A 20,184-nucleotide genomic window follows, 5' to 3' on the forward strand; every position below is an offset into this window, starting at 1 on the left:
GAGATGCATGGGATTTGCTTCCGTTTTAGAGAAAAGTCACAGACAAAAAAACTTACAGGGAAACCTCTGCTGAGGTATCCAAGCAGAAAAATAAAATCTACAAGGGAACAAAAATTAGACTGGCCTCCGATTTCTGCTGTCATGCCAGAAGACAGCATTAATAGCTTTTCAAAGAAAGTGTGACAAGAATTGTGTGCCCAGTCAAGCTCATTTTCATGCTGAAGGCAAGAGAAATCAGAAGAGCAGCTTCTGCCCTGGGTGCCTAATTCATGTGGTTAATTCAGGTGTTTGGGTTTGTCCAAACTGAGTAGGAACAATCACTAAACCCTTCTACCACAACTTCCCAAATTCTGTAGGTAATTTTGATAGGATTCTTCTTTAACTGGAGTATGTCTCCAAGTAGGTGAAAAGAAGGGCTCACAGGTGCTATTTTCTGAGCCCTCTCCTAGCCGGGAACGCTCGCCCAACAAACACTCTCCCCGTCCTTCTCTGTCTTCATCCCACCGAGCCTGTGCCTCTCCTGTGGGCATTCCCAGTGCTTGGCACACAGTGGGGTCAATGAACTGTAGATTGCTCGAGCACGAGATAAAGTAGAGGGAGTATGAGATAAAGAGGAGCAGATTTATACTGCCCTCACTCCTTCATCTGGTTTCCTCATGAAATTTAGGACTCTTGCTAGAAAGTAATGTGGATAAAATTACAGGTTGAAATTCTGGTTTTATTTCAAAATGATAAATAAACCGAGGCATTGTTCTGACCACATTCTACTTCTGGAGGGCTTGTGGAGTTAGAGAAACAGTTCCAGGGGGGCTCCAGTCAGACCCAGAATGACACCAACCAAACTTGTGATTGGCAGAGATGGCCTCTTTAATCCTCAGGGATATTTAAAAGTTCTCCACCCTAATTTCCGAGTATCATAAAAAGTAAAAAGCACTTCTGTTTTGACATTTTTTCCTTTGAAAATGTTTTTAGCAGCAAACAGGACTCCTTGTATTCCTTATTTCATTTTTTTTTTTTTTTATGAGCACAGTAATTCTATGTCAACTTACTTAAAATTAGGGAAAAAACCCCAGAGCCTCTCAGTGGCGCTGCTTGACCCACGGAAGGCTTGCATAAATAGGTGCTCATGTTCACGTTGTCATTTCTACAAATATCAATAAAATATGGTTTGTAAATTGTAAATACAGTAGTAGCAGTTCAACACATATTTGATATGCTTTCACACAAGGATTCAGTAAACAATAAATATAATTTCCCTTCTTCAAAACAAAAAAGGGATTTGTAGGTGAAAAAAAGGGTTAATTTACTCTGGGTGTATCAGCACACCACTTTCAGTGTGCTTTGAAAGAATTAAAAACCATGAAATTGTATTCACTGAATACTGGCCCACAGTTATACTTTTTTTTTTTTTTAAGCTTGGCCTAAAAAAAAAAAAAAAACAAAAAAAAAAAAACCCCCAAACCTGGCTTAAATACATACATCATGGCTTTCTCTTAAAATCCTTACATCTATGGGGATTCATGGTACCTGGGACTGTACTAAATTTTTTTTCCTCATTAACAATTTCATTAAGTTAAAAAAAATCTGACATTTCCCTTAAATGTTAAGTTGAAGCCTGATCTATGCTGCTATGTCCTGTGAAATGAACCTAATTTCAAAGTGAATGGGAACGCCTGAGTGGCCATTTAGAGTGCTGCCTTTTTTCCTTCCCTCATGATTCCTGCTGGGTCCTCTTCGCTGAGGCTTTTCCCTGAGTCATATATTTACTGGAAAGGCTACCTAGAGGGGGGGAAAAAACAAAACCCAACATAAATAAAACAAGCCTCACTTTATCACAAAAGCCATAAAATTACTTATTATTACTTATTTACAGAAGCTTTTCACACTGGTACTGGTCACTTATTTTGAATTGAGTAAGCAAGGCTAGATATAAAAAAGGTATGTAAGGAACATGATCTACTAAACACAAACCTAGTCAAAATTCTTTCTAAATGCAGGCAGGTTGCTAGAGTGACATAATTCTCATCACTGTTTCCATGTTGGTGCAGAGGGCCAGGTGGACTTTTTGAAACCTCTGCTTTGCATACATCAGTGTCTTCACTTACAACCACACAGGACAAATTCTTTGGCTAAAAATAAATATCTTGCATCATTACTTTGCAGATATGAACCTGTGAATGGTGACATTCTAGCAATACCTTATTGATACAAAAGAAAAAAGGAAATTTATTATATTTACAGGTAAAGGACAGAAATGTGGATTACTAATTAAAGCCATACTACAGAAGACTTAATAAGTTTTGTTCTGGAGTATAAACAAATAGATCAATGAAAAGAAAACTGATAATTCTTAATTATTTTTCAGAAAGTAGTATATAACAAAGGTTGCATTTCTAACCAGTGAGGTAAAGTGGATTGTTCAACAGCTGGTACTGTGTCAAATAAGTCATTTTGGGAGGGAGAGGAGCATTAGTTTTCTTTCTTTTCTTTCAACATACCCTTCCTCTCCACCCAATTCCAAATGAATTACAGAATTAAACATAAAAGCGCCAAAGTATAAGAAGTAATGATTATTTATATAATCTTGGGGTGAGGAAATTTCCTAAGCACACCACCTTGCCCTATGAGAAAGACTTGCTGAGCTTAGTACTAAAGCAAGTCAATAGGGAAAAGATGAACACCGACATACAGCTAGGGAAAGAAAAACTGACATATGAAAGAGGAAAAAAAAAGCATATGAGTATATATAAAAAACATTTAGTATCAATGAGTAATCAAAGAAATGCAACTTAAAACAATTTTTGATCATCAAGTTGAAGGAAGGTCAGAAGGACAGAGAGGTGGGATGGAGTTTTGCTAAATGAATAGTCATAGAAATCTTACCATAACTGAGGTATGCAAATAACTTAAATGTTCAAAATTTGTGATATGAATGACTAAGTATATAATAGACACAACAGAATACTAGATTTGCATAGAATAATAATTACTAATACAAAAAGTAGGTTATAAAACCACATGAATAGTATTTTCATAGAAACTAAAAATTAAAGGGGCGCCTGGGTGGCTCAGTTGGTTAAGCGTCTGACTCTTGATTTCAGCTTAGGCCTTGACCTCAGGGTTGTGAGTTCAAGCCCTGTTTTGAAAAACAGTTAAAAAAAAAAAACACTAAAAATTAAAAACAAATGAAAAATCCTATCAATCCAATGTTTGGTGCCTCATTGTCCTTATCTGAAAAAATGTGGGCTATTACACCTACCCCCTTGGAATTATTCTAAAGATTAAATAAACTGATACAGTTTGTAAAGCAACTGAACAGTAGCTAGTACACAGAAAAGTACTCAATAAATGTTAGCCATTATTAGTACATCGATGTGAAAAGATGGGAAGACTTTATTTCCCAAGCCTAAGTAGTAGTTATGCTCTGGAATGAAGTATAAATGGCTTTTATTTTATTCATTTTTGCTTAACTATCTAAATTTACTAAAGCAAACATATTAAATATGCAAATAGAAACTTAGGGCCCCCAGAAGCAAACTTTTCAAAACAGAGCATCCAGATAGTCAATGCACAGTGAAAAATGAGTGATACCAGGAAGGAGCACAGCACTCTCCCCTGGTATTTATACTCTAGAGCCTCGAATGGTCTATAGGCAACAAATCTTTGATATTCTGAACTGCCTGAAGTAATGAGGATAGATTTATCATTCCAGGGACAAAAAGTTTAGATCACTACACCTCGTATTTCACACACAATTCATAGAGGTTCAAGATCTAACCAGAAAAAAATAAAAGTTTTAAAGCTGTTAGAAGAAACTATAGATGGATATCTTTATGAACTCAGGGAAGAATTTCTTAACGATGACCCTAAAATCACTGAGTGACATGACCATGAAAACTAACCATGGAAAATCCATCACCAATTACCTCAAAATTTAGAACTTTGGAGTGGCAAAAGACACAAGTTCAAAGACAAGATATGGTGGAGGAAGATATCTGGAATGTATATACTAAAGGAGTAGTATTCAGAATAAATGAAGAATACTTACAAATTAATAAGGAAATGATAATGCAACAGGAAAATAGGCAAACAACAGGTACAGGGATTTTATAGAACTCCAACTGGTAATAAGCAACAAAATGGGTAAATGATATGAACAGGGAATTCACGGACGAATAACTCCAATTGGCTAATAAACATATAACAGTATCACCAGAGTCAAGAAAATATACCTTAGAATAACACCACAGTATTTTTCACCCATCAAATTTGCAAAAATAAACACTGCTGTTGGGAGTGGCAATTATTTCAACCAATCACTTGATAACCTAAGTTGAAAATGCACATACACTATGACTCAACAGAGTTTGACTTCAAGATACACAAATAATAAAACCTCTCATACATGCTCAAGGAGCTTCAGATGAGAATGTTCAGTACAGCACTGTTTATAAGAGCAAAAACCCGAATGCGGTCTAAATGCTCATGTGCTACGTAATGGATAGTATGTTCTGTATTCATAGAACACTGGAAAGAAATACAACTAAGTCTATATATAGTGATCTATATAAATTTCAAAATCACTTCATTAAATAGATACGAAAAAGCAGGGTGTAAAACATTCTTATTATACAGTATGATGCATCATTTAAATTACAAAATTCACCAATGATATGTATGTTAAAGGGTACATATGTAAGTTTAAAAAAAAGAACTGGAAGAACATCTGGACTCCTAATAATAGATGCCTCTGGGGTGGAGAAGCCACGAAGAATGGAATGGGTCTGAGATGGTGGTCAAAGCCTGACTTCGACCATCTTAATGATCTTTTATTGAAAAAAAGATTGAGAAGAAAATAAGGAAAAAAAATAAGGTCAGTTCTCTAGTAGATGAGTTATATTTGTATATTTGTATTTTTCCCAACATGTTAGAAACCACTCTTTTCGAAGAATAGTGCTTATAGTCTGATTACTACATAGCCTGTATAAAAAAATAAATCATACCTGAAGAAATTTCATATAAAAATGTGCATGTAAAAAAGTAAACCCACTAGAAATAAAACATGAACTTTTAGGTACTCTGAGGGAAGAACATCAAATTTATAAAACTCTGGAAGCATGACTTGAAATCACCTAAAAATTGGCTAGATGAAACGACTACAACAAGCAAGCGACAAACTATATGGCAAAACAAATCATAAACGAGACTGAAAGATTAATAAATTGGAGTGGTGGCCGGGAAGGACAGAACATGTTTGCTAAAGGACAAATGGATTTCTATGTGGAAACTAAAGCTAAAAACAGAGATGATTACTCTACTTAAAAAATACAAAGATAGAAGCATGAAGAAATACAGTGAAAACATGTGAAAAGCAGGAGACTTCAACAGAGAATACAAGCCGATGGGCAAAAGACTACTCCCATAAAGTGAGGGTCTGGGAAAAAGGCAGTCAGAGACTCTCTGGGCTGGCCAACAATCCCCTTTTGGCATTGAGGGCATCATTGTGAGAAGGTGTGCCCTTTTTAAATCTATCATTCTACTCACTAGGAATTTATCCCGAGGCAATAACTAGGCAAATATTGCCTGATGGTGTTTGATGTAAACAGTGGTCTTCAAACTTGGGTACATGTAATCCCTGAGCCAACTGAACAGGATGAGTGGGCAGGGGGCTTTACGGGACTTGACTGGGGTGCCTCATGTCTACTGGATTCTTTCTGAGAATGCCTCTGTGGCCAAGGTTTTGGGCTGGATCTCAGAAGGCACACCAGTCTTCCTTTCACAGTCCTCCTACTTTATAGAAGAAAGGCATGTCTCCTCCTCATCCAAATCTTAATGTAGTACATGGCCTTGGGAAAAAACCCAAGGAGGCAGGAAGGAAAAGAAACGCTGGTTATCTGTGGTAAGTGTGAATGCCTCTAACAAAAATTCCAAATTTTCAGCTTTTGTGAAATTACACTGATAGGTGATGTTCATCGCAAATAATTCTTAATGATACATTACTATGTGATTTTTGGTCACTTCGTTTAAAAAGGAATAGCAATAACTGAATGACACTGTTGTAATACATCTTCCATTCCCAAAGAAAGCATATCTATTACTTTTAAGAGCCTATCATAAAGACTACTGGGGTTTCTTGATATTTACCAACTATAAAAACAAAAAAGATTTGGGAAAGAAATGATGAGGAACACTGTTTCATTCCTGTAGTATTGATCCAAAAATACTTGATTGTATGGAGAAAAATCCCATCTATCTCATTAAATGGCAGTCACTTTCAGTATGTAAACATAAATAGAAAAATCTTTTTCACTAATTTTGTAACGTTTTGATCAATTATATATTCTAATGCAAAAACTCAATTTAGAAGAAATATTTACATTTTGACAAAAAAGCTTAAAAAATCAAATTTCTATAAATATTATTACAGATAAGAAGGATAGGCTGATCAATAATATGCTTGAATTTGAATCTTCTTTTTCTTTAAGATTTTGTTTTTAAGTAATCTCTACACCCAAAGTGGGTCTTGAACTTACAACCTTGATATCAAGAGTTGCACACTCTACCCACTGAGCCACCCAGGTGCCCCTAAAATGCTTGAAATATATATGCTAAAAAATATACTACCTTAAGATGGAAGTAAAACAAAGGAATTCAAGAAGGAAAGTAAAATTTCTGCCTGTTAAGGAGCTGTAAATGAATGGTAGCGTGTATGAAAAAGCAGTGATATATTAATTTCATTTGATACATTTAAGGCTAATTGATAAGTTTTATTTTAAAATTTCAATATTTATTTTTTAAAAAACCTCAGGAATTATATGCTTTGCAATTTTGATGAAAATTTCAGATATCAACTCAAAACTATATAAGAAACATGGGCTTTCTACATTTTGAGGGAAGAATATGAGAGCAAAAAAAGTTTTGGAGGACACTGATGTACTAAATATTTGAAAGCAGCTAGTCCATTAATAAGGAATAATTAAATAAATAATGGGCATGTTCATATACTGGAATATCGAGAAGGGTATCAACAAGAATGATCTCTACTCACTGATAACAAGGTGTCCCTATATTGTTTACAAAGGTACTTCTGTTATTTTATTTTACTCAAGATTTTAAATAATCTCTACACTCAACACGAGGCTTGAACTCACAAACCTGAGATCAAGAGCTGCATGTTCGACCAACTGAGCCAACCGGGCGTCCCTGTTTCTGTTATTTTAAATTTACTATCATAAAGATCACTTTTTTAAAAAATTAGGCTTTTAAATTCTGGTCGAGGTAAAAAACTGTAATAGTATATACACATCATCATGAGGGAGTAAAGATACCATCAATCTCTTCCAACATCTTCAGTTTTTAGGATTTCAAACTGTGAGATTAAAATGGAATAAATGAAGAGTCAGACATAGTTCTTTTGGAAATATAACCTTCTTTGCAAAAAGGGGGAGTTGTAAGGAATAGAGAAATCTTAGTTTTTTTGAGATTCTCATTCTGAATAAACGGTTATTATGTAAACCAGAGTAATTCACTTATGCAGGAAAACCAGCTGACTATGGTTCTAATGTCCATGATGTTTGTGTCCTATTAGAAGAGGGAAGTAACAGCGAGGCAGGAAACTGTTTATACCCGTAACAAGGCAGTGATAACTTGCTGAGGGATAATATTTGCCAGACGCTGTGAAAAGAGCTTTATGTATAGAAAATTAATCCTTACAACTGTCCTGTGAGGTGTCAGCCCCAATTTATTGATAAGAAAACTAAGGTACAAAGATGTCCGGTAACTTGACAGAGGCTGAAAAGCCAGCAGATAGTTGGGCTGTATTTCAAACTCACCTATGTCTGATTTGAAAGCTCTTATTCTTGGCCCTTCTCCTGCTTAGTCTCTTTATTCTTTCAAAATGAATACATCTCTATCAGTAAAACTCACTGAACATCTAAGGCACTGCGTCAGCAGTGTGTATAAGGGGGAGGGGAGTCACAATGGAAAACAAGGAAATTCATGGAATCTTCTATTCATTACTCTCCCATTTGGCAGTTAAGGACTATATGCAGCCCAGGAGAAAGGAATGGAGCAAGAAGTATCAGGAAAGAGAACTTGGCTTTTTAGGGGCTCGGTGCTTTAACCTCAGGATCTGGTAAGATAAATGGGGCTACAGCCCTTCTCTAGATGAGACATCTGGAGCTCAGAGAAAGCAGGTCTCTTGCCTGAGGTCAATATGGCTACTGGAGAGAACAGGGGCCATCCTATCAACAGGAAACCACCTGTGTGTCACATATTTAGTACTCTAGGGAAAAAAGAGCTCTGGGGAAATTTAACACTACTGACAGTTGAGATGTATTTCAGATTTATAATATAGACAATGGGTGAGTTTATTGTGGATAAATCTGACAAGTCTTAACAGTTGTTGACTGAGGAGTTTAACTAAGATAGATTCTAACCACCCATAAATGTTTTCTTTTTTTTTTTTTTTTCTGGTATAAAGTAGGTATGTTTATTGTAATAATTTTTCTTCTGTAGTCAATTCAACCTTTAAGCTTTACAGTTGCTGAAAATATTTATAAATATGTAAGTCTCTGACGTGGAAGACAATTACAGAAATCTTTACAGCCAACTGGTCATGCCATGCCCAGGTATTATGTCCAGATATCCAACATCTGTATTCTTCTCCCACTGATATAATTCAGAAAATTATAATAAATTTCTACTTTCAAGACGTGTAAGCCTTTATCAGGAGCCACGCCGATTGACACTGTGCGGGAGCATCAGTGTGTCACCACTCCTACAAACCTCTGTTCCGTGGCTACACGCAGGTGCTGTTCTAAGTGCTTTTACATGGATTTCTCAACATCCCTGTAAGCCAGCTATTATCATCCCTTTGTAACAGATGAGGAAACTGAGTCAAGTGGAGTGTAAGCAGGTTTTTCAAGATCACAAAGCTAGAAATCATATCCTGCAATCTGATGGCAGAGGCCATGTTCTTCCACACCCTACCCTCGGCAAAAGCAACATCTCGACCAAGCAAGGATCCCTATTTTCCCTGTGTAATGCTCTGGAAATATCTGTTCAAGGCTGAGGCTTGTAAAAACAGTACTCTTTCGGCTTGTTTACATATGGTAACTCTGTGACCCTGAAACTCTCAGAGGATCTATGGGAAGCAACCGCACACACTGCCATGGAGAGTCCATTTCCCGCACTTGGCTTTCAGAGGCAGAGGGTGTCAGCCTCCTCCTCTAGTCTCACAACAGGGCCCCAGGCCCACTTCACTTCTATTTGATTTGGGGTGTTTTCCCACTAGAATGTTTCTTGTTTTTACATCCGTCCATGCGTTCTACTGAAAACAATGGCAAAATCTTCCCAGGAAACAGCTGCTCCTGCATTTTCTCACAGAGCCTCCTTTGTCTTTACCTTTATATCCACTGTTCCCTTTTTAGGTAAGGGCGGTACTTTTCTGAAGATTTCTGGCTCTTTCTCCTTGAACCATCTGACCTCACTCTATACCAACCCAGTGCCCATTCTTCACAAATTGGAATTGTTACGCGATCTGATGCCACTTTAAATGTTTTCTCCAATCATTTAAAAAAAAAAAAAATCCCTGGAATTCACATAGCTTAAAAATCAGTGCCTATTCCTGTTTAGATTACGGTATATACTTGAGACACTTCATCCCCAGACGGGCAGAAACAGAAGTAGCTACATAATTTAACAAGTCCATTTATTTTTCTCTTGTGAACGACATTCAGAGTAGAGACAACCAAACATCCCTTGCTGGGAGCTCTCAGAGCTTTCCCAGGGTGAGACCACTGTGCCCTGGCTTCTCTCAGACTGTGCTGGTGAAAGCAGGGAAGCCTCTCTCTCCCGCGGGGCCTACAAGGCTGCCCAGGGCGGGGAGTGCTATCTCCCGGTAACTGATGGCAGAGAGGGCTTCGCCTCTTCACATTCTAACGAACACAACATCTCTCCAAGCTAAAAGCAAACGGTGTTTGCATATCAGCAATAACATACAATAGGTAAAAGCTGATCATAAAATATGTGGGTTGTTTTACACTACATACAAAAATGTCAGGTTCTGTCAATGGAGTTTTAAAATTTCAGAAACTTTTCTCATAAACTGTACAATCAAGTTAAAAAGACTACACATGCTCTATTTGCTTATATAATTTCCTTTCTTTAACCCTACTTTATTGAATAAGGTGAGAGAGAGAGACTAAGCAAAGTTACTAAGGGTGTTTACAGGCCAGAACTCAGAATATTTGTTATAGAGTTTATAGTTTCATCCTTTCTTAACTGAAAAAAGCTGAAAAAGTTGCTCAGTTACTTTGTTTTTCCTCTTCCCTCTCAAGTTTCCCTTCCCCTTCCCGACTCACATTCTTGAAACACCGGAGAAAAGGAGAGCCTCCGGGTTTTGCCTCCCTCTGGGCATCTGTCCACAGGCTTGTGGGCCAGGCAGGGATGGTGTGAGGTTCGGTTGCCCACAGTTCCTCTTCCAACACTGATCACCAGAAACCCCTGCAGTCAGGTTTCTGTCCTCTTCACACCAGAGGGACGGTTCTTCCCAGAGTCACTAATGGCGTGAGCACTGCCCAATGCAATGCTTACAGAGCCACCCACACCGCACCCGAATTTGCAGCGGCGAGGCCCAAGAATGGTCAAGCCCTCTCTGAGGCCCCTTGTCCTCCGTACCAGCTCCTACTCCAGGAGCCAGCTCTCCTGCTGCTCTACTCCCTCATTGACCATCTTCTGTCTGTCTTCTTTATTTTGAGCCTTTAAATGTTCTCTTTTCTTTCTGCATTATTTTCTAGGTGATCTCATTCCTACCCAGGCCTTCAAACGCTATCTCTGCACTGAAAATACTCAAGTCTCGGTCTTCAGCCTGGCCCTCTGCTCTGAACACCTTGCTCGTCCATCCCACTGGCGACCTGGCATCTGTACCCAGACATCTAGCAGTCTCTTAAATTGACATGGCTACAATTGGACTCTCTTTCTCCCAGAAATCTGTTCTTCCTGAGTCCTTCTCAGCACAGGAAATTCCACTTCCATCTTCCAGTTGCTCAGGCCTAAACTTGTAGTGTCATCTCGGGTCCACTATCATCTCTGTCACCATCTAATCCAGTGACAACCCACGTTGGTGCCAAATATCCAGAACATGACCAATCTTCACGTTGCCTTCTGCTCCTACCCGAGAGTAAGCCGGCACCATTTCTCCCCTGAGCTCCAGCAAAAGCCTCCTCGTGGGCCAGCTGTCACCCTCACCTCCTCACAGCAGCCATAAGGAACCTTCCACAACAGAATTCAGATTAAACTTCCTTTGTCCCAAGCCCTCCAACAGCTGTCCATCTCACAGACAGAAAGAAATCCAATCTGGCCAGTGCTCAAGGTGCCTCATGATCCACACCCATCTACCCTGACCTGACCTCCTACTACCCCCCTCCCTGCACCTGCCATTCAGTGACACCGAGGGACAACGGTGGTTTTCAGTTCTATTGGAACGGTCTACCTCCAACTTCCCCTACCTGGCCCCTTCCTTCATTTGATTCTTTGCATAGATGTTACTTAACAGAATGGCCACCTCCCTATCCAACATTCCCTTTTCCTGCTTTGTATTCTCAGCACCTGTTGCCATAAGAAATACTTACGTATCTCTTCTGACAAGAATACAGAGTGAACGGGAGCAAGGACTTTGCTGGTTCCCTGCTGTATCGCCCGTGTTAAGGCTCGTACCTTGCACTTGGGGCTGGGCAGTGGAGGGCGGAGAGGGAAAATGGCTTAATAAGTACTTGTCGAAGGAAGGATTAAAGACATAGTGAGAGAGCGAGAGAGTGGAGTTCAGGGCAACAATTACTTTCTTCCCTTCCTCTGGTGCACAGCACATAGTCTCATGAGGAGAATACACTGCTGACAAGACAGTGGCAATTTCAAAGCAGAAAGAAAAAGTGTGAAAGAGGAATAAAGAATTAAAGACTATGGTTCCTGCTCAGGAACGGTATAGGAATAACCTTAGAACACTTAAAAGCTATGCAGGTCTAAGCCTACCCACTGGGAATCGGATTTAGGAGGTAAAGGTGGGGACAGGGCAACCGTATTTTTAAGAGTTCCCTGAGTGATTCTGATGTCCAGGCCCTGTTAAAACCACTTACTCAAAGGAAGCATCTCAAAAGGCATGTGGTAAGCTATGCATTAAATAAAAGAACACACATTTGTTTTTTTTAAAACCCACATACCTGACTGGGGACTCAAAAATATAGTTGTTTTTTGTTTCTTTTTGTCTTCATGTAAAAGCACTGCCTAAAAAATGAAATAGACTGGTTTACAAAGTCGAAAGGAAGAGCATCTGAAAACAGCCTTAAAACCGTAACCATTTCCAAGGAGGGCCAAAATTAGGCAGGTGGAAGGCACAACTTTGCAAGTTAATTGAAAAGCAAGACAGAGACTCGGGAATCCTCAAAGCACGCCCCACCATCCGGAGCCATCCGGAGCTCAGCAAGCCGCACCCCACGCTGCACCAGGGCCAGGGCCAGAGACAGGAGCCAGGAGGGTTAGCCAGCGGAAGGAGGGCAGGGCCAGCAGCTGCCCGGCACCTCGCTGAGGGCCTGGCACGGAGCTGCTCGCACTCAGTAAGTGTTCGCTCAACAGACAGGAGACCCAGGGGCTTCCTGCTCAGGCGTGAGCTAGGTTTACCTGAGCAAATGTGCCAGTTGGTCTCAAGGGGCTAGGTGAAGAAGGGGATCCGAATACACAATCTGATTTAGACACACCTGAGAAAAAAATTAGCATTTTGTTCTCACTTTAAAATGAAAGCAGCATCCCTGTTTTCAAACTTCCACAGAACGATTTTCTGTGGACAGGACAGAAGGTCCACTCAGCATCTTGTGTGAACAATAACATATTTGAAGACATGAGAGGGGGCAGCATAGTTTTCCAATAGGAAGAAGCAACTGAGTACTTTGAGTAGCTATGGGAGGAAACGCCCCATACCCTAGCCCCACTCCTCCTTTCCTATTTTACTTTTAGAGTACAGTGACTACCTGATTTAGTGTGTAAATACTACATTCTGAGGAATCCAAGATTCTGGAGTTTTTCCTTCGGTTTGATAATAACTAGCCTCCCACCCCACGATACCCTTGACTCTCCTTGATTTGCTGCTGCCCCTGCAGGCTTTCAGAAACACTGCTCTGTTTTGACAGTTTCACTAGTAGACAACTTAAACCTTGCTACCAGCTAGGAGGAAGAAATCCATCAAAGCTGGGGGAATGCTGGGGCTTCCCTTTACCGCTGTGCTGTAGCCAAGAGGAACGCGATGGTAACGTGCTTTGTGCTACTTAGTAAACACAGACCACCAGTTTCAGAAGGGTCTACAAAAATAACTTTGGTAGAACTTCATTATATCTGATCTATACTATTTCCAGTTTCCTCATCTGTCAACTGGGATTATCGATACCACCATCTCATGGGGTTGGGGAGAAAATGAGAAGAGACTGCCCACGTAAAGTACTTAAAATAGTGCCTGACTCATAGGAAGCACTCCGTGAATGTTAGCTCTGGCTATTATTTTAATTTCTCTTAAATATATATTCCTCTTATAATCATTAATAGATCTGGTCTATGTCCCATGTCAGGGTAAAAAAAAAGTTGGGAGTTTACATTTGTCCGAGCTCCTTAGAAGTAGGACAAGTTGTATCTTCCATAAACACCGAAGTCCTATTTTAAAACCAATAATTAAATAATTTAAAAAATATACTTCATTCCATATAAAGCTCAATTTAAAAAAAAATAAGAATAAGTGCTCTAAAAATTTTGTCTTTAAAAAAAGAGACACATTATATTGCTGCTGATAGAATAAAATGGAAGAGAGGTATTAGTGTTCCAGGAACGACGAGCAGTAGAGAATTTTAAGGGAACTGTCATCAGTGCTGACTCTCTTACACCACCCATACACATACACAACTGAGGACAGGAACAGGAGAGGTTACTACTTTAATCTAAAAAATGACTTCCCCGGGTTTCTTCTCTATGCCAATCAAATTCCATCCGCTCTCACAGGTTTATTCTGAGAACCAAAGTGAGAGTGTATAAATTGCTTTGTAAATTCTAACTTATACACACAGAAGGTACCTTCATGCTTAACAGTCTGTTAAAGAGGTGCCCACAGTGGACACTTCACCCATTTAATAGAAAGGGTCAATGCAGATCCAAGAACTCAAAGGGACGGGATGTATGGATGACATTCAACTATGGACTGATAGTGTGTTTCTCCTCATTGTAAGAATAATCACGTTCGCTGCAGGAAACTTATAATGTCCTATTACGTACTCCGTAATTCTCTGCTGCAGTTGGAACCACCATAACAGCTGTGTCATGGAGTTCCTTCTGGTCCCTCTCCTAGGCATGTGCATGTACATATTTAAACGAAAGCACAAGTGGCTCACTATACACAGCCTGGTGTCCTGAGTCAGTGCTTTAGTTTCCAAAGTGCACGTACTGAGAAGCGAAGCTCCAGTGGCAGCTTGTTTTCTGGTCACACAGGCTACATTTTATAGGCACTGGGGATGACCGGATTTTCCATTCATGGATAATCTTAGAAAAAGTCAAACAAATGACTTCTATAAGCCTCTCACTGAAATTGCCACTTAAGAGGGTCTGAATTTAAAGGGGGTGGGTTCACTTTCTTAAAAATCTTTTTCAGTAAGTTGATTTGTTAAAGAAATAAATATAACTAAAATAATAAAGAATTCTAAACTCTAAAAAAGAGATTTCCCTTGAGATGTGAGTGCAAACATTGAGGTATGACCGGGATCCATACCTGGAGAGCCTTTAAATTGTGGGCATTCCTTTTTAATGTGCCCTTCTCTTCCACAAATAAAACAACGTTTTTCTCTTAAGTCTTTGTCATCCTGTCTCTTCCATTTTTCCACTGGAGGCCTGAGTATTTTCTCTCTGCCCAGGTCGACAGCTGCCCTCACTGGCTTGGCTTTCTGAGGTGTGCACTGCATGGGCTTATCTTCTTTTGTCGACACCTCCCTCTCTGTGTACTTGTTCTGAATTTCTTTGTCCTCTTTGCTTCTCTTCTCTTTGTTCTCAGGGTATCTTTGGTTCAGGGTATCTTCCTGATCACGCCGTCGTCTCACTCTAGAAGATGATATAACACCGGTAGGAAAAATCTAAACAGAAACCTGACAAGATATTAAGGGTGCTCCAGGTTTGGGAGATAACCAGAGGCAGAAGGTATCAGGGGGAAAAACAAGAATGTAACACATTTCAGTCCGTCTCCTCTTTCAGGAAGCAACCTCAGGGCGATGGTATAGTTTTTCTTTTTGATTTTCACAACTACTCTAGTGCCATAAAAACAGTGTTTGCAGTTAGCAGAACTTCTTGATCCAGTACCTGCTAAGATATGGATGTAAAGAAACTCCAGTGATCTTTGGGGTGATTTCTTGTGACTCTGAGGCCCATTCTTTTAGTAGGCACTAGAAATTTGAGATGTGGAACTTTCAGTTCACAAGGGAACAAGGGTTGTAAGGTGATTTATATTCTTAAAATGTAAAACACGTTTCTTTCTTGCTCTATATGAGCAGTGACTATTATTTGAATAGAAAACCAAAGTACTAAATAAGAGCCTCGAATTCCAGATGGTGCCTTAAGAGCATGTCTTAAATGAGAGTATTATGGTCCAATTAAGACCAACACACCATCCAAAACAACAGTATGTCCCAAGCAAGCAATCAAAACTACCCTACCTCCTGCAAACGTCACCAGAAGTATCCTGACCCACGTGAGTGGGTCAGCACAGCAATCATTAAGGGTTGAACCACGTACATGTGAAGGGTCCTAAATGGCAAAAAGCTGTACATGAGTCTGGTACAGCCCTGTTACTGTACACTGGAAGTGTAACTGATGTCCCGAAGAGCCCATTTTATTTTCCTCGTTTCTTCTGCCATCCCTGTTGGAGAGGCTGCCGACCAAATAACTGAGTAGCGACTGGGGCAGTGACCAAAATGAGGAAAGGGGAGCAGGCCTGGGAGACTGGTATCTGTACACCCAAGGGACATCTGGTCATCTGTGCTTAAATGCATGTTTTAAATCAGTTCATTTTCACTGTGAAAAATCATTTTATCTGAGAACTGCTGGATTTAATACAAGTTTATTTTCTGTTACAATAGAACCTCATTTATAAACTGGTACAATAGGAAAGTAAAAATGAAACCACCCCTTTTGAACATTGACTTACTTTCTCCTCATTGGACAGTCCTTCATGAAGTGTCCAATTTTCCCACAAATTCGGCAACATCTATCGTTTGGGGCCAGCTCTCCTTCAGTTAGCACTTCTGGATCAAAAAAGTACTCCTAATAGAACATAAGTACAGAAAAGTATGAACTATTAAAGTGAGATCAAAACATGAAAACTAACCAGATATCAATCAGAGACCCTCTTTTTAATGATTATTATACTGTTTAATTCCAAAATTGAAGACCATTAAAAGGTTTACTTCAGGATAATTTTACCTAAATTCATGTTGGTGTATTCCTTTTCATCATGCAGACCATGGTTTAACCCTAACCACAAAGGCAGCCTGTTTTTCCAGGACATTTCTACACAAGAGCATCACACATACCCATGATTCAGCTTTGCCAGGACTTGGGGGAGGCTGAGGTCAGGTACAAAGGCTTCGCTTTCTCATAAAATGAAAAGGCTAAAATCCAATAAACTGAGGAATATGATTTGCATTACACATACAGAGAAAAAGAAAGAAGCTATGTGCTATTCTTTGTTTGTTGTGGCCTCTGGAGAAAAATATCAGAAGAAAGGAAAGAGAATGTCTGGACTGAAGCCTCCTTGCCAGTGAAATTTAGGTGAGGACCAGAAGTATCAGGATCACTTGGGAGTCTGTAAGAAATGCAAGTTTTGGTCCCCACCCCGATCTCCTAAATCAGAATCTGCATTTTAACAAAATCCCCAAGGTGCTCTGTAGGAATAAGCTTCAGAAGCCTTGGTGTAGAAGACAACCATAGCATATCCAGCAAAAAGGAGATGCACAGATGGGATCCAGTGCTGAATATACACAAATGCACTTAAGGTTCATTTAAAAAGTCTTTATTTAAAAAAAAAAAAAAAAAATTAGGGTGCCTGGGTGGCTCAGTCCGTTGAGGGTCTGCCTTCGGCTCAGGTCATGATCCCAGGGTCTCAGGATCGAGTCCCACATTGGGCTCCCCACTCAGCAGGGAGTCTGCTTCTCCCTTTACTCCTTCCCCCAGCTTGTGCTCGCTCTCCCTATCTCTCTCATTCAAATAAAAAAAAAAAAAATTAATGTTGGAAAAAAAATAACTTGAACAGAAAAATCCTCTAGTTCCTCACTCCCTTTTCTCTCACTGAAGGGAATTTTTACAGTGCGACTGTGTTTTGTTTTTAATGAGTCCAGTTCCATACAAATCTTGAGTATTAGGTTTTAGGATACCAGTAAGCTTGCTAGCACAGAGAGCTTGGTCTCTCTCTTAGGCCCATTAAGAGATGTATTATTCTGCAATCCAAGTGAAAAATCCAGACTTCCTATAAGGTAAGTGGAGGACCCCTAGCCACGTGGAGGCTGGCCTTGGCAGAAGCTGGCACGGAGCCAAATGCCCACAGAACAGCGATGCCATCTACATGTGTTACCAAGGCAAAGCAACAGCACCACAATGACTAATCTTCCCACCCAAACTCCACTTCTGGCTGTTTCTCCCTTTTCTCCTAATAAAAAATAGCCTCAGAACTGAGATGTTTAAAAAAACGTTTTTGGAATTGCTTTGTATTGCAATTGTTTATCTTGGCTAGATTCAGCAGACTTTGAGAGTATTTATTGCTGGTGTAATATGTACAAATTAATAAAGCACCTTTTTTGTTTTTTTCGTATTTCTTTTCTTTCCTTTTTTTTTTTGAAGATTTTAATTATTTATTTGTCAGAGAGGGCGTGAGGGAAACACAAGCAGGGGGAGGAGCAGGCTACCCGCTAAGCTAGGAGCCCGATGTGGGACTCGATCCCAGGACTCTGGGATCACAACCTGAGATGACTGAGCCACCCAGGCATCCCAGTATTTTTGGTATTTCTAATGGACACTTACCATTTTTGAGGGGCAGTCCTTCGGAAATCCTTTGACTGGAATACCAAATACTCTTCTACCATTAATGAATGCTTTCATTATAAAATTTGTCACTAAGAAGAAAGAATAAGTGCTCAATTAGATGGAGTAAAAGGAAAAGGGATCACAATAACATTTATAAACAAAGCAACTTACTTTTCCTTGATAATCCAGCTCCAAGATTATGATTCAAATCAAAGGGATCTAAGCAAAGAAAATTAATGAGAACAAAAAGATAATGAAATAGGAAATGCCACCATTCATACATTAAGTGACTATAAAAGAAGGAGGAAGTGTTACATACTTTATTATTTGTAAAAGAACAGTTGTCCTTTGAAAAATGTAGGGGATGGAAGCAAGAACCTCCCACATAGTCAAAAATCCACGCATATCTTTTGAGTCCCCCAAAACTTAACTACTAACAGTCTACTATTGACCAGAAGCCTTACCTATAACATAGGTGATTAATACATATTTTGTATATGTATTATATACTGCATTTTTACAATAAAGTAGGTTAATGAAAATGTTAAGAAAATCACAAGAGAGAGTACATTTACTGTACTGTATTTATTGAAAAAAATTCACATGTAAGTGAACCTGTGCAGTTCGACCTCTTGCTATTCAACGGTTAACTTTATTGAATGACTGCCTTTTTAATGAGTTTCCAGTATGCAATACAGCTAAGTAATATCAATTCCTAAATATAAGTCAAGCGTTTTCTCCAAAGTGTCCATCAGAAGAGAGGGTGTTGCCTTATATTTGAATCTGTATAGACTCCTTCCTATTATGAGGAGCTGTTTCATTTTGAACAACAAAATATTGTTTGGAGACGTATTAGTTGCGTATGATCTAATGGTGCTAGTCTGGGAAGCATAAAGAGGTCACAAATATATTTAGAACATTTTAGTGCTAAATGTTCCTGCTAACTAACAAGTGTTTTAAGGATCACGTTAGTCATCTTGAAGATCATAAAACACAGTTACAAGACAAATTAAGACACATGCACCTGTCCCAACGGCATACCAATGGCTACCTGGACCTCAGTTTTTAGTGAAATCTTCATAAAGGACTCCTCTATGATGTTAAAGGTCTGCATTACAAAGTCTTAGATAGGTATGTATATGTTGTGCTCTGGAATATTATCTATTAGATGACCCAGAAAGTGGTAGGAATGATGAAAAAACATGCTGATGTAAGATTTATTCAAGATCTGAATAAAACTTATTCATGAAATAAATGGAGATAAAGTACTTTCTAAATTAAAATATTTAATATATAATATACATATGTAATAATTCATACTTTGAATATTATGTGTAGATATTTATTTCCAATAAATACCTAAAAACACTGAAGAAAAGCAAAGGAAAAAAACCCTCAAAACCCTTTTTAGGGATCAAGAATCGAAGACTGCTTGTATACAGTAGATAAAAAAAGAATACAGAAGTGAAAAGGGGCATCCTAAAGTTGTCTATTATGCTTCTAATGAACAATAACTGGGGCACACCAATCTGGATTCAGACTCACTAACAGGTTCCCAGAGTAGAGGAGCCTTCGTTCAATTTGATCCTACACTAATAACTGCTATTAGAACGTTACTTCCTAGTAGGGTTTTTTTTTTTTTTTTTTTAAGATTTTATTTATTTATCTGACAGATGGGAGATCTCAAGTAGGAGGAGAGAGAAAGGAGGAAGCAGGCTCCCCCCTGAGTGGAGAGTCCAAAGCGGGGCTCGATCCCAGGACCCCAGGACCCCAGGACCATGACCTGAGCCGAAGGCAGAGGCTTTAACCCACTGAGCCACCCAACTGTCCCTTCCTTCCTAGTAGGTTTGATCATGCTTCCTTCTTGTGACTTTCACATGTGTGTATGTGGAAGTATTTTTGGTTGTTTGCTTAATGCAGCAGAGACACTGTGATATTAAGCTACAGGACAGTTATAATCACTGCTGCTGTCGCCACCCCTGAAATTCCTCCATTCTAGAATAGCTGGTTAAAAGGTTTCTTTCTCACTTAGCCTATTATTAATGGTTCATCTGAAAGTAATGTAAAAATGAGAAGTAAAAGATTAAGAGA

The 20,184-nt window shown here is 39.1% G+C and overlaps 1 protein-coding gene across 10 annotated transcripts in view; it reads right to left on the bottom strand.

The window, feature by feature from the left end:
• Positions 1-697: 697 nt before the first annotated feature.
• TUT7 (terminal uridylyl transferase 7) overlaps positions 698-20,184 on the bottom strand; it is a 60,927-nt gene continuing 41,440 nt past the window's right edge. For 7 of the 10 annotated variants that reach the window (XM_047698949.1, XM_047698942.1, XM_047698951.1 and 4 more), the window contains 7 exons: positions 18,265-18,312; positions 18,091-18,182; positions 16,223-16,338; positions 14,798-15,123; positions 12,676-12,752; positions 12,219-12,282; positions 698-1,779 (listed from right to left, as the gene is read on the bottom strand). In XM_047698949.1, the coding sequence (XP_047554905.1) occupies positions 1,712-1,779; positions 12,219-12,282; positions 12,676-12,752; positions 14,798-15,123; positions 16,223-16,338; positions 18,091-18,182; positions 18,265-18,312 (791 nt within the window). In that variant the 3' untranslated portion in view covers positions 698-1,711. Of the gene's footprint in view, positions 2,130-3,158; positions 9,964-12,218; positions 12,283-12,675; positions 12,753-14,797; positions 15,124-16,222; positions 16,339-18,090; positions 18,183-18,264; positions 18,313-20,184 lie in introns of those variants that run through there. The other 3 variants (XM_047698948.1, XM_047698947.1, XM_047698950.1) reach the window with 3 other exon arrangements.

Source organism: Lutra lutra, chromosome 13, assembly GCF_902655055.1.
Source record: "Lutra lutra chromosome 13, mLutLut1.2, whole genome shotgun sequence".
Classification (NCBI taxonomy): domain Eukaryota; kingdom Metazoa; phylum Chordata; class Mammalia; order Carnivora; family Mustelidae; genus Lutra; species Lutra lutra.